The sequence below is a fragment of the Ambystoma mexicanum genome, chromosome 6p (genome assembly GCF_040938575.1).
Source record: "Ambystoma mexicanum isolate Mex_15411 chromosome 6p, UKY_AmexF1_1, whole genome shotgun sequence".
Taxonomy (NCBI): Eukaryota; Metazoa; Chordata; class Amphibia; order Caudata; family Ambystomatidae; genus Ambystoma; species Ambystoma mexicanum.
The window spans coordinates 277,032,053-277,044,145 of record NC_090935.1 but is presented as its reverse complement, the minus strand read 5'-3'; the positions used below and the strand labels follow the sequence as shown (position 1 = coordinate 277,044,145).

General features: G+C 42.1%; 1 protein-coding gene across 1 annotated transcript in view; it reads right to left on the bottom strand.

Moving 5' to 3' along the window:
* Window positions 1-285: 285 nt before the first annotated feature.
* Window positions 286-12,093, bottom strand: part of LOC138511376 (oxalate decarboxylase OxdC-like) — a 32,721-nt gene continuing 20,913 nt past the window's right edge. The window contains exons 7-9 of the mRNA XM_069626999.1: window positions 11,721-11,834; window positions 3,973-4,119; window positions 286-2,460 (exon numbers count right to left, since the gene is read on the bottom strand). Coding sequence (XP_069483100.1) covers window positions 2,326-2,460; window positions 3,973-4,119; window positions 11,721-11,834 — 396 coding nt within the window. The 3' untranslated portion in view covers window positions 286-2,325. The remainder of the gene's footprint in view (window positions 2,461-3,972; window positions 4,120-11,720; window positions 11,835-12,093) is intronic.

The window sequence follows — 12,093 nt, the reverse complement described above, 5'->3', positions numbered from 1 at the left end:
CTTAGCATCCAATACTAGCAAAAGAAAATCAGGGCCCTGTGGATAGTTTTATTATACCAAATAGTATTACATTTATGATGCTGCATGTGGAGATGTGCCTGGTAATGTATATTACAATGTATTAGCCACTTCCTGTCTATTCTTACACATTGCTTAACACCTAATGTTAAAACATTTAAAAAACATGATTATGAATAAAATTAACATCCATGCACAGAAGTGATCCATGCAATTGAGGACACCGAATAAATCAATGCAGTAAATAAAATGTTTTTTTCTGCTTCAATAGAAATTATGTTTATTTTTATGTGCAAATATACAATTAACAAAGATATAAATGAACACGTTTGACAGAGCATTTGCATGCTGGTGAATGATTTTTAGATGCCCACTTTCATAGTTCTAAATGGCATACTAAATGTGCCTACACTGGAGCATGTCGAAAGGAATAGAATTGCTGCAACTCGAATCGAGGAATGCATTCCTGTTATCTCTTCCCATATCCACGTCACTTATAAAAGCATAGCAGTATGTACTGCTATTTGTTGCAATATTTGCCTAAATAGAGAGAATACAACTAGTGGGCTGACAATATGAATTCATATAAACTAAAAATCTCTCAAAAATCTTAAAGATACGAAATTGTCTTTTTAATTAAGATACACTACTTTGCAATGCAAAATTGAGACATAGCATAAGATATTAACATTCATAATGATATAGAGGCACCTCATAATAAAAATGTCACTGCAGATATTGTATATTCCTCTTTTCCCTAGACCCTGCATTAATACGAGTCAAGGTGCACGTGACCTGACACTTGTGCCTTGATTTGGCTGATTCAATTACGCTGGGCTTCACCACACACATCAATGAAAGGAAATGGTTATTTCAACAATGAATATCTATAGTTAGCAAGTAACCGTCCAATCAATCGTACTCAAATATAGATAAGCACAGCAACTCGACAATCAATTGTGCTGGCATAGAGAGAAGCACAGTAACTCTACAATCATTCGTTCTCAAATATAGAAAAGCACAGTAACTCTACAATCAATCTTTCTCAATTATAGAGAAGCACAGTAACTCTACAATCAACTGTACTGAATCGGAAGATCTTGCATTGGATGTGTAACTCGTTTAGTCTTGAAAGGCAAAAACGCATTTTTAAATGAAATTGAAATAAAAATAATTGCTACTCTTTGAAGTCCATGTTCCTAGGAAAACGGTTTCCAAGTGGTTGAGACTTGTTCATGACAAAGGTGAAAAAGAGTCAAAGCTGTCTCTTTTTTTTAAACATGTAGTTTTATGCAATATTTAAAAATGCTTTGATAACGAAGAAGATTGACATGCATGACTAAGTGCCATGTTAGGGGAATCATGACTGTGTATGCATTCTACAAGCATCTTCGTAATCAGACCCATGCCATGTAAAGTGTATTGCATGCGTGCACTGTTTACACAAAGATTGGATATAATAACGCATTTGAGTACCTTTAAATTGAGGTATAATAAAATCCCTACAGGGCTGAGAAGACAGAGGAATTTGGCATGAGGTGCTATATAAACATGGCATACTTTATTATTATTGAATACTATGTGATTATTTTCACCAATATGGCATACATGTACATACAGAGCACAAGGCTACTAAATATGAAAGGCTAATGCTGTAGTAATATACAGCAAAGATGTGCCTGTCACGTTAAACAAAAGTGTCTTGTGCTCACGGTTGTACTAGACTGCATTCTAAAACGAAGACGTTTCTAGCGGTCAGGATGAAGATGAGCTTTCAGATACAGCACATCCGTTCTTACTGAAGGATCAAGCCCACTCTTCCACTGACATCAGAGAGATTTTAGGAAATATACAAACAATGTCGAAACATGTATCGAGTCCTCGGTGCTATACTGAGGATTCAGCATTGCTGTTGAGGTAGCTTTCATGAAGTGGGGCATGTCCATACTTGACGTTGGACAGACAATAGTGAGATGCCTGCAGCCCACAGTCCCTCTAAACCCTCTCACTGCAGTACCTCTAATTCCACACAAACATACTGAAGAAGACCTGTTGTTCCCATTGAAATTGAAATGCCGTCAAAAAGCACATCCTTATTAATCAATGTTATGAATCTTGACACAAAGGAAATAATCGTATTGAGTTATTCCCATATAACATATAAGATTTCCTGTGAATGTTTGCGCCTGCAAAGCAGTTTTTTCTGGATGAAAATGAAAATGGAAATGTTACATGTGGCATAGGTTATCGTCTACATGCCAAAGCAACTGCAGGGACACACTCTCGTGCTTGCATTAGTCTTTGCTTCTATGGTATGTTCACAGCTTGATCATCTTTAAACTTTGGAATTTTCTTGAATTCCTCTTGTTTCTTCAAAAAAAGCTGAGCCAGGATGTGATCAGCAGTGGCCTGGAAGTAATCATCCATATCGAGTGTCTGAAGCTGCAACAGAGAAAATCAATGTAACTGCAGGTGAAACATGTTAGCTCCTTTTCATGAGAGTATTGCAATTAAATACAGTATCATTTCTGGGAAATAGATTCTGTAAAAGCTTTTCATTCTGGAGGGATGTTTCACAGAGTCTCAAAATAGATTACTTGTTCTGGTCTCTAATTGTACTTTAATGCACCCATGTAGGCTGGCAGGATTCCCAAACGTTAGCCACATGATGACTGGTACCAGCTCACTTAAACCAATGTCCTTCTTTCTCCTGAGACAATTTACTTCTTATGCTTGTTCTTCTAAATGACTTCTTTCATTTCATATCCATACTCCATTGCTTCGCTGTTATCTTCCAACACTCATCTCTTCACATACATATTGGTTTTACTGAGTGCTGTCTATATCTTCATAGGCTCCCATTGGTTCTTCACCATCTATATCCTACTGCTGACTGGCACACTTTCCAAAGCCCTCATACCGACTAATGTCTATTCTTTATTTATTTAACTTCCTTTTCCTACAGATGCATAGTAACATTAGACTTCTTTATGGTCCTTCATGCTGGATTACCCACACTTCCAAGTGCTGTAAAAATAGCCTCCTGAAATTCGAACTTGTGAAGTGCAGGTTGCCTCAGGATTAAGGTGAGAGCTTAACCCATGAGCTAGTCTCCTAGACACTTACACAGAATGATGTGTTACAGCTCTGGGGGCAGGGTACATTTCTAATGGTGGGCATGAGGTAAGGTCATATAGGATTTTAAATACTAATACCATTATTAGACTATATTAATAGGCTCTCAATGGGATTTCTGGAAGGGCTGCTAAATGGATCCATGGGCCTCATAACGACCCGTGCGGAATGGTTTAACTGGTTCCGCTAATGGATGCGGACCAGTTAACACCATTCCGCACGATTACGAGGTCCCCTCGCGGGACTCGGTAAGGGTGCCTGGTAAAACCAGGCATTGTTACCGGGTCCCGCGAGGGGAAGAGGGAGCTAACAAGGGGCCCAGTCCTAATCGGCCCGTTGTTAGCTCCCTCTCCCATTCCCATTGAGCCCTATAGGGGCTAAATGGGAATGGGGTTCCCAGAGGGAGGAATTACCGGGCCCACCAAACTCGGAATGGCCCGGTAATTCCCCATTCAGGGAACCCGGACCCGGTATTGGTGGCAGCCATGCCGCCAATAGCGGCATGGCTACCGCCAAACCCGTAATGAGGCCCCATGTGTTTGCTATAAAGAATTCCTCATCCATAACTTAAAACATTCAATACAATTTGAAAATCATGATCACTATGTCAAATTTAGTTTTTTTAGATATCCCTACACTACTCATATTTCATGATTTTCCTCTTAGAGATACATTGTATGAGCTCCTGTAATCTAATGTGCCAGAGGGAAGTATTTTCTATAGATTGCATCAATTCTTCTATTCTTTATCTGGCATCCAGTTCTTGATACCAACTTGAGGGCCTCAATATTTCTTGATATTTAGTACAGAACATGTTACCTGGTTTCCAGTACTGAAGGCTAGGATCATGTATAAGTCTTCAACACATGTGCTCTTGATATAATGCTGGTTGCCAATCGGAAAGAAAAACACATCTCCAACACCAATCTCGAAATCAGTTGTTGGTTGTGAACCAGTAATTCCAATCTGCAAAAAAGAAAATATCAGTTCACAGAACTATGATTACCTCCACACAATCAAACCACTGGTCCGTTATAGCCATCAAGATGTTTAACCTGGACATTGCATTTAGAAATATTTTTTATTTATATTTTATGTCATGTTAATGACATTACATATATAAGACTGCATTAAGAAGTGCTGCATTTATAGCTAACCATGAAAGGGTTCATGTATTGATCTACTAAATATGTCTGCTTAAAACATGCTGATTACATTTTAAAATCCTCTTGGGGCCAATTTAGACTTCAACCAATGCAACAGAGTAGCTTCTACCCTGAAGACAGTCACACCTAAGTAGTAAATACTACAAATAAGATATCAAAACATATACATATTCACACAAATCAAATTATATTTCGTAATGAATCAGTTTAATGTGATTACAATATCTTCATTTTCAGTGCCGCAGATAGAAAATGGCAAATGCATTCTGGACCCTACCGGTCCTTCATCAGGTCAGTACCTGGCTAGAAAATAAATCAAAGAGCCACAAAAACAAGTAGTGGCATGCCACAAAAGTCTAAGTCAAAATGACCCACATAGGGGTCTAGTGGAAACATCAAAAGATTGGTTGCAGCACGTTCATCAAGACTCAGTGGTCTCAAAAGACACGAGTTTCGGCCTTGTTGGGCCTCCTCTGGGAGGCTCAGCTTCACCTCACTTCAGCAGTCATAATCCATAGGGATCCATGCCTCGGTGTCTACACCATAATGTGATCCGGGTGGCGATGCATGCAAATTACCTACACTCAGTGGAAAAATGCATCGACTGGAATTCACTCCATGCTTTGTCTAGGAAACACTGAACAAAATGGCTGGTTCAGCTAGCAGTGGTCTTCAAACCTTTTTGACCGGAGCCCCCCTGAGCAAAGTTTGGGCACGTCGGGACCCCCCAGAAATGCCAAATGGACAGCATATATATTGCATGACATTTTTTTACTGGACATCTATGATAAAAGTAAAAAGATACCATCCCTGTCCCCCACTGGGCCTAACACAATCAACATGATTATGTGTGTATGCAAGGCGCTGGACATTCATATAACAATCACGCTATCATTCACACAAGCATCCATCACCATACACTCACTCAAAACATAAGTATACACGCATCCATACATATGTTTTAATAAAAACAATGAACATAAACGTACCCTCTGCATTGGCCTGCGTGTGGGTGCTGAAACGCCCTGCTCCAGGCTGCTCTGTCCGTATGTCCGAGGAGGCGCAGGAGCTCTTCCTCGTACATACAGACATGCAGTGCCCCAGCCAGCATTTCCAATGAGCTATGCAATGCTGGCGAAGAAAAACGCCCCAGCACTTGCATGGCTCAGTGAGCATGTGTGGCTGGGGAACTAAACTTAACTGTCAAAGGGAAACAATGTTTCCCTTTGACAGTTCAGCCAGCCCAGAGGCACTCCATCAGCTGGAAAAAACAGATGAGGGAATGCTCACTGTTTCACTGGGCTGGCTCCTTATCTCCTCCATAATGGGTGAGGGGCCACTGGGTGGGTGCACCCTCGCCATTATGGATGAGCCGCCAGGCTCGGACTGCCCTATAGGCAAATGCCTGTACCAAAAATGTAAAATGCTAGTGTGGGCCTGTCAAAATGGGCCACTATTTTGGCCAATGTGGACCAGTTTGATGAGTTACTTAACTATGCAGTTAGTAGTTTTGACCATTGTTGCTGAATATATCACAATTTGCTTACATTTTAACACAAAGCACCCCCGTGGGTACTTTTGAAACAGTGGCCTCATTACAACCCTGGCGGAAGTTGCATCCGGGTCCGGCACCCGCGAATGGGCAATTACCGGGTCATGCCGAGTTAGGCGGACCTGATAATTGCCCTTTCGCGGGTGCCAGTACCGGTAGATCCCCATTCCCACTGAGCCCCAAAGGGCTCAATGGGAATGGGGAGCTTGGATGCACCGGCACCATTAATAACGGTGCCGGTGCATCCGACGAGCTGTGCTCGCGGGTGCCGTACTGCCTGCCAGATCAGACCTGGCGGGCTGTCAGGCACCCGCAAGCACAACTCTTACTATGGCGGTACGGTAGCAACTGTGCCGGTAGCTTACCGGCACCGTTGTTACCATACCGTCATAGTTGGAATGAGGCCCAGTCTGTGACTAAAGGAATGAATATGCCCACTGCGCATTTCTTCCGATCTAAAAAAATATATATATTTCATTTTTATATATATTTCATGCTGAGCTCTCAGGGCCCCCCAGGGATGCACCCGCAGATCCTTGGGGGGTCGAGCCCCACAGTTTGAATACCACTGAGCCAATGCAAGCACAGAGTTTTACGATAGCTGTCCCGTTGTTAAGGGCCCTAGAAAATGACTCTGTAAGAGCCTTGACTAGTAGTAGATGCTCTCCTTTAATGAAAATAGACTTTCCTGATCATAATGGTCTCCTTTCCACACTTATTGAACATTCTTACTGCCCCTTTTAGGAAGCCTACAAAAAACACAATGAGCCCGATTTGCAAAGCCTTTTTCAATGCGATTTTTCTCATTGAAAAATGCTTTTGTAACTCAGGCCTAATAAGTAAATATTTTTGCAAATAGCAGTACTATTTTAGATGTGGGAGGAGTGCTATGCACATTTCCTGCACAGAGTGGGGAAGCACATTCAGAGGATTTTGCACTCCGTACCTTGCTTTGTAGAGAGACTCTCGATCAAAATGGCAACTCTGATGAAACATGCCACAGATTATGACGCTGTGTGTTTTTATGCATTTAGGCATCTTGGGCCAATGTGGCTTTAAGACTTTTGATCATAGCAGATGCCCTGTAACCAAAATTGTCCTTTGCAATTATAATCCTCTCCTTTTCTCACTTTTTGAACATTCTTGATGAACCTTTTGCCAGTCTGCTAACATACATCAAAAATAGTACGGCCATCTTTGATGAGTTAATTTAGCTGTTATCGGTATTACTCTTGCTAAAGTGACAGTGCAAAACTACGGTTTTCACCTTACCTTTCCTAACGTTAGATGCACTTACTGTTACAAATAATTTAGAGTGCTACTGAATTTTCTTTATAAGTACAGTTCATAAACCTCACAGGCTCTATGAAATACCCTGAAAATATACTGGAAAGATATATGTAATAAACATGACAGTCAAAAGAGAATTCAGTTGCAGGAACATAATTTGATTAAACAAATCAATGATTGGTTCTCATGTCTGAAGATAGATGTTGCAATGTATGTCTCTTCGAATTACTCTGTGCTTGGACTTTAAATGTGCTAGCCTTGTAAGGGCAAATGAGTATGTCTGCTATACGATGCTTAATCCTGGGTGTCATATTTCTGAAAGTAAATTATGATTTTGCAGCTCCTACTATATTGGTATAAATACTTCTTGGCCAGAGGGGATTTTTCACCAAGAATAGAATTTAGGAAGTACTGCAATAATTGTGCTGGTAACTGTAAGCTGTGCTGTGTATGAAGATGTACAAAAATGGCAACGTCATGGGTGCTTAAGTGGTACCATTTACTGTGCTCATTACCTTGCGTTCTGTAACTCACATCACACTCTACAACTAAAATGGCTTTGCTCTTTGGTAAACAAATTATGCTGCTTACCTGGAAGACTAGTAGTAGGGTATTTATTGAGTGCAGACCTAGCTTCGGGAAGCAACAGATTGCTTTACAAACATAGGGGAAAGAATAAGGTTAGGGGGCCGAGAAACAAGGGAGTGGAGATATAACAACAGGGGATGAAGGGCAATAGTCAGCAATGGATCTCCAAGTAACCAGGGGAGGAAACAGTGGGGGTCAGATCACTCAGTCTCAGGTTAGGTGGAGAGTGGACAGTGTATGGACCTTAGGGATGAGCTATTCCTTGAAAAGGAAGGTCTTGAGTTCCTTCCTGAACTGTAGAAGCGAAGAAGCGAGTCATATTGATGGGGAGGAGGTTCTAGAGTCTTGGGGCGTAGACAGAAAAGCACTGTCTTCTGGATGTTTCCTTCCTGCACCGGCAGTGGTCAAGTCTGCACATGTCCTTACTTATGCTGGATCATAGGCCTCCGCAAATGCTGAGTTTCTCAGTAAGGTAGCTTGGGGACTTCAGAGTGACAGCATTGTAGATGATGCTGCAGGATTTGAAGATGGTACAGGCTTTCAACGAGAGCCAGTGCAGTTCCAAGAGGGTTGAGGTGATGTTAAATTTGCAAATTCCTTTGTTAATTCGTGCTGCAACAAGCAGGACACATTTCTGGGGATCCAGGGTAGTTGCTGAAAGGGCTTCCAGAAGGGGATTGCCACCATCCAGGTCGGAGAAGTTCAAGGCTTGGACAGCAGATCTGAAGTTGTTTAATTAAGGGTTTGATTTTTCGCAGGAGAGAAATTTGGTCCCAAGCTTTTTGTGTCTTCCTTGCGATGTGTTGTTTGAAGTAGCAGTGTCTGTGTATGTCAAACCCAAGGGACTTGGCACAGGTGGCCAGCTGTGGTGTGAAGCCCTCAGGGTGCATAACAGAGAGTCAGGTCATGATGTCTGGGGGTTCATTGTTGTTGGTCAGCAGTAGGAATTCAGTATTGGAGGTGTTGAGCTTCAGGTGAGCACTGGACATCCACAACTAGCTCATTGAGATTCAGGCCATGAGCCTATGTATGCCTTCGATGGAGGATATATTGAGGTATAGCTGTATGTCATCTGCATATTGATGGATGTGGATGTTGTATGGAGCAAGGAGGATTCCAAGCAGTTCCATAGTAAAGATAGAAGATCACAGTGGAGAGGCTAGAACCTTGTGGGACTCCACAGGAGATAGGTAGTGTTGGGTGATCTGGAGGAATCCATTTGGACAAGCTGGTGGCAATTAGCAAGGTACGATTTGAGCCAGCTAAGGACGATCTTGCTGATCCTCATGCGACAATGTAAATTGTCAGTGAGTATCTGGTGGTTTACAGTGTCAAATGCTGCTGAGAGGTCAATGAAAACCAGGAGGCATGTATGGTCATCATCAAGGATTTTAAGGTCATCGTCAATCATGTTGATGGTAGCCCATGTTTTGCTGCATCTGGGTCTAAAGCCAGGTTGGTAGGACTAAAGGAGGTTGTTGGCTTAAATGTGTTGGATGAGTTGTGTGGTTACTGTTTTCTCAAGGATCTTGCCTAAGGTGGGAAGATGGGTGATGGGGTGGTAGTTGCTGAGGTCATCAGGGTTCAGTGTGGGTTTCCTGAAAAGCAGGATAAAATGTCCGATCTTGAGGGTTGAGGAAAAGGTGGGTTGAGGAAAAGGTGCCGTGAGTTAGCGAGCTGTTGATGATTCTCAGGTAAGAGGGCTTCAGTCAGAAGTGTCTTGAGTACGGAGTCAGGGAGGATGTCATCCACATATGATGTGGCCTTGAAAGATACTAGAATGGCAGTAAGGTCTTCTATAGTGAGTGTCTTGAATGTTCTCCAGGTGGTTGTGGTTTTGTGAGATGGGATGTGTATTGTGCTGTCAGTGGTAGCGTTGGTGGATCATACTGATCTAATTGATGAAGAAAGAGTTGATGGCTGTGACTTTCTCGATGGAGTGTGGTATGGTTGGGTCGGGCAGAGGGTTGATGCAGTGCTTGATGGCTTTGCAGAGGGCTTTGCTTTCATTGTTGGCCTCGGCTATGGTGTTTTGGCAATTGTTGGCCCAGGCAGTGGTGATCAGTCATCTCCATGTAGCATGGAGATCCTTTAGCAGGGCAAGGTTGAATGTGCTGCATGATTTACGTCAAGTCTTCTCTTGTTTTTTGATGGTTTGATTGTTGAAGTTGAGTTTTTGAGTGTACCAGATTGCAGAAAGTTTAGGCTTGAAGGTGCATTGTTTCACTGGGGCAGAGCTTTTGATGTTAGTTGTGGGGTGGTGTTGCGCTCTTGGACAAGCAAGTTGTAGTCCTGGGTAGTCAGAGGTAGATTAGCTAATGTGAAGTAGAGCTTGGTGAGGTCTTCTATGAGAGCAACCCCTGGGAAGTTCTTGAATGATTGGAAGGCTTTTTTGCAGGGTTTCTGATGGGTTTGATTGACTGGTGTAGTGTGACTAATGTCAAAGGGGTTTTCCAGGTTGTCTGACAAGACAAGCAGAATTGGGTAACTGTGATGGAGCGTCGGCAGGGCGGTGAAGATGAGGTTGAGTATATCACCCTTCCTTTGAGTTGGGTCTTTTGTGTGCTGGGTGAGGGTCAGAGTGTTGAGCAGGCAGTGCAAGTCGTCTTTCATTGACTTGGTTGCTGGGTTGCGGGGGTGTAGATTTCGCCGAAGAAGATGTTGTTGGCATGTATGAAAGACAATGCAGCAACCAAGTCTATACTGTAATTTATTCCCCCCACCCACCCTGCCCTGTGGGCATTTTGAGACAGTATATTCTTATTGTATAAGTGCTTAACAAGCAAACAATAAATACAAATAATAAAAAAGAAGTCTTCGACGAAAGAGTTGTTGGGCTTGGGTGGTCTGTACATAAGGTGAAACGTGGCACTGTCTTTTGGGGAAGAGTGGGAAATGGCAGCAACAACTTTTGAAAGAGGAAATGGTGGCGTCGTCCTGTTGGGTGTGTGGCCATGATGCCTTGCGAATAATGACAAGGCCTCTGCATACCTTGTTTAGATGGTCTGCCTGTAAAAGTGTCAATTACATGGGCTTGTGTTCTCTAATGTAGACAGAACAATAGAGTGTCATTGCCATAGGAATTTACACAATACAATGCCATACTTATTTTTGTTATGCATGCCCCTATTGTGATTCACTCCAATTGCACAGTGAGGCTTTTTCCATAAACTTCCAGAAACGTGATTTAATTTCAAAACGAGAGTTTAGCCCCGACTAAAAGCAGTTACTAGATATATTTAGGCATAAATATGGCAGATCATTTTTGTTCTCCTTGCTGAATAAAAGAGGGGCCAGAGAAGAAGCCCAATAAAAATACCTGAGCGATGTAGTGGTGTTCTAACGACAGAGGTGCCTCCAAGCCATACTACCTAAGAATCCAGCACGTAGTGCAATAATGTTTCAATCTATAAATTGTAGGTTGTAACGAAGATATGCAAGCTGCGTGAAGGCCAAGTGCATAACTGAGGTGACTGTCTTGTAGTTCTATTGTTGCTTAGTGAACATAATCTACTGCTCCTTGGACAATAGGTTCTATCATGGCGCCCTTGGGTCTGGTCGCTAGCCAGGGGAAGGGTTCATTGTATTGCTTGGGTCAATTGTTAGGAAAAAGGGCCCTGTTTGAGAAGACCTCATTTCCCAGAGGGTACAATCAAGCACCATTTTATTCAGACAAATTTGCAAACATGTTGTCATAACAAGATTGGTTACTGGTCAAGGTGCCCCATTATCAACTCTTTTGATCACAACTGGAACTGACAGGAGTTTAATTTGTTGGTAAACGCATCTCTGACTCTATCCCCAACTGACCAATCTGCCTGTAGCACAGCAACAGAAGGCTGTAGACCTCTCAGCTATTGGATTCCATGGGAATCATGACAATGTTTACAGGTCTGAGGATGCAGGTGTTCGAAGGAAGGCACTGGCTGAGAAAGGTCACATGAACAGCACAAAGGAAAATAACCAATTACCTTTCCACAGCCACTAATGACGTATCCCATTTCATGAGCATTGAAGTGGAAATGAGGCTGACGAAGACCATTGCTGTATATTCTGAGAGTCCCCAGTGTGAGAGTGTCCACATGCTGGAACCAAGAGGGAATGATACATTAATACTGTCATTATAGTATTTGGGAAAATATGCAATCATACCCTTATCGATTAAACATAAAAGATTATGCATTCAAGGATTTCTTTGCTGTTTGCAAATCGAGTGGTATGATGTCATTACTGAAAAGAGAATCAATGTGCTAGTCAATAAAATAAGATGAACCATGAAATGATTAAGCACATAGATATATTTTGCAAATTCAAGAAAACATATTATTGCCTATGTGAAACCTT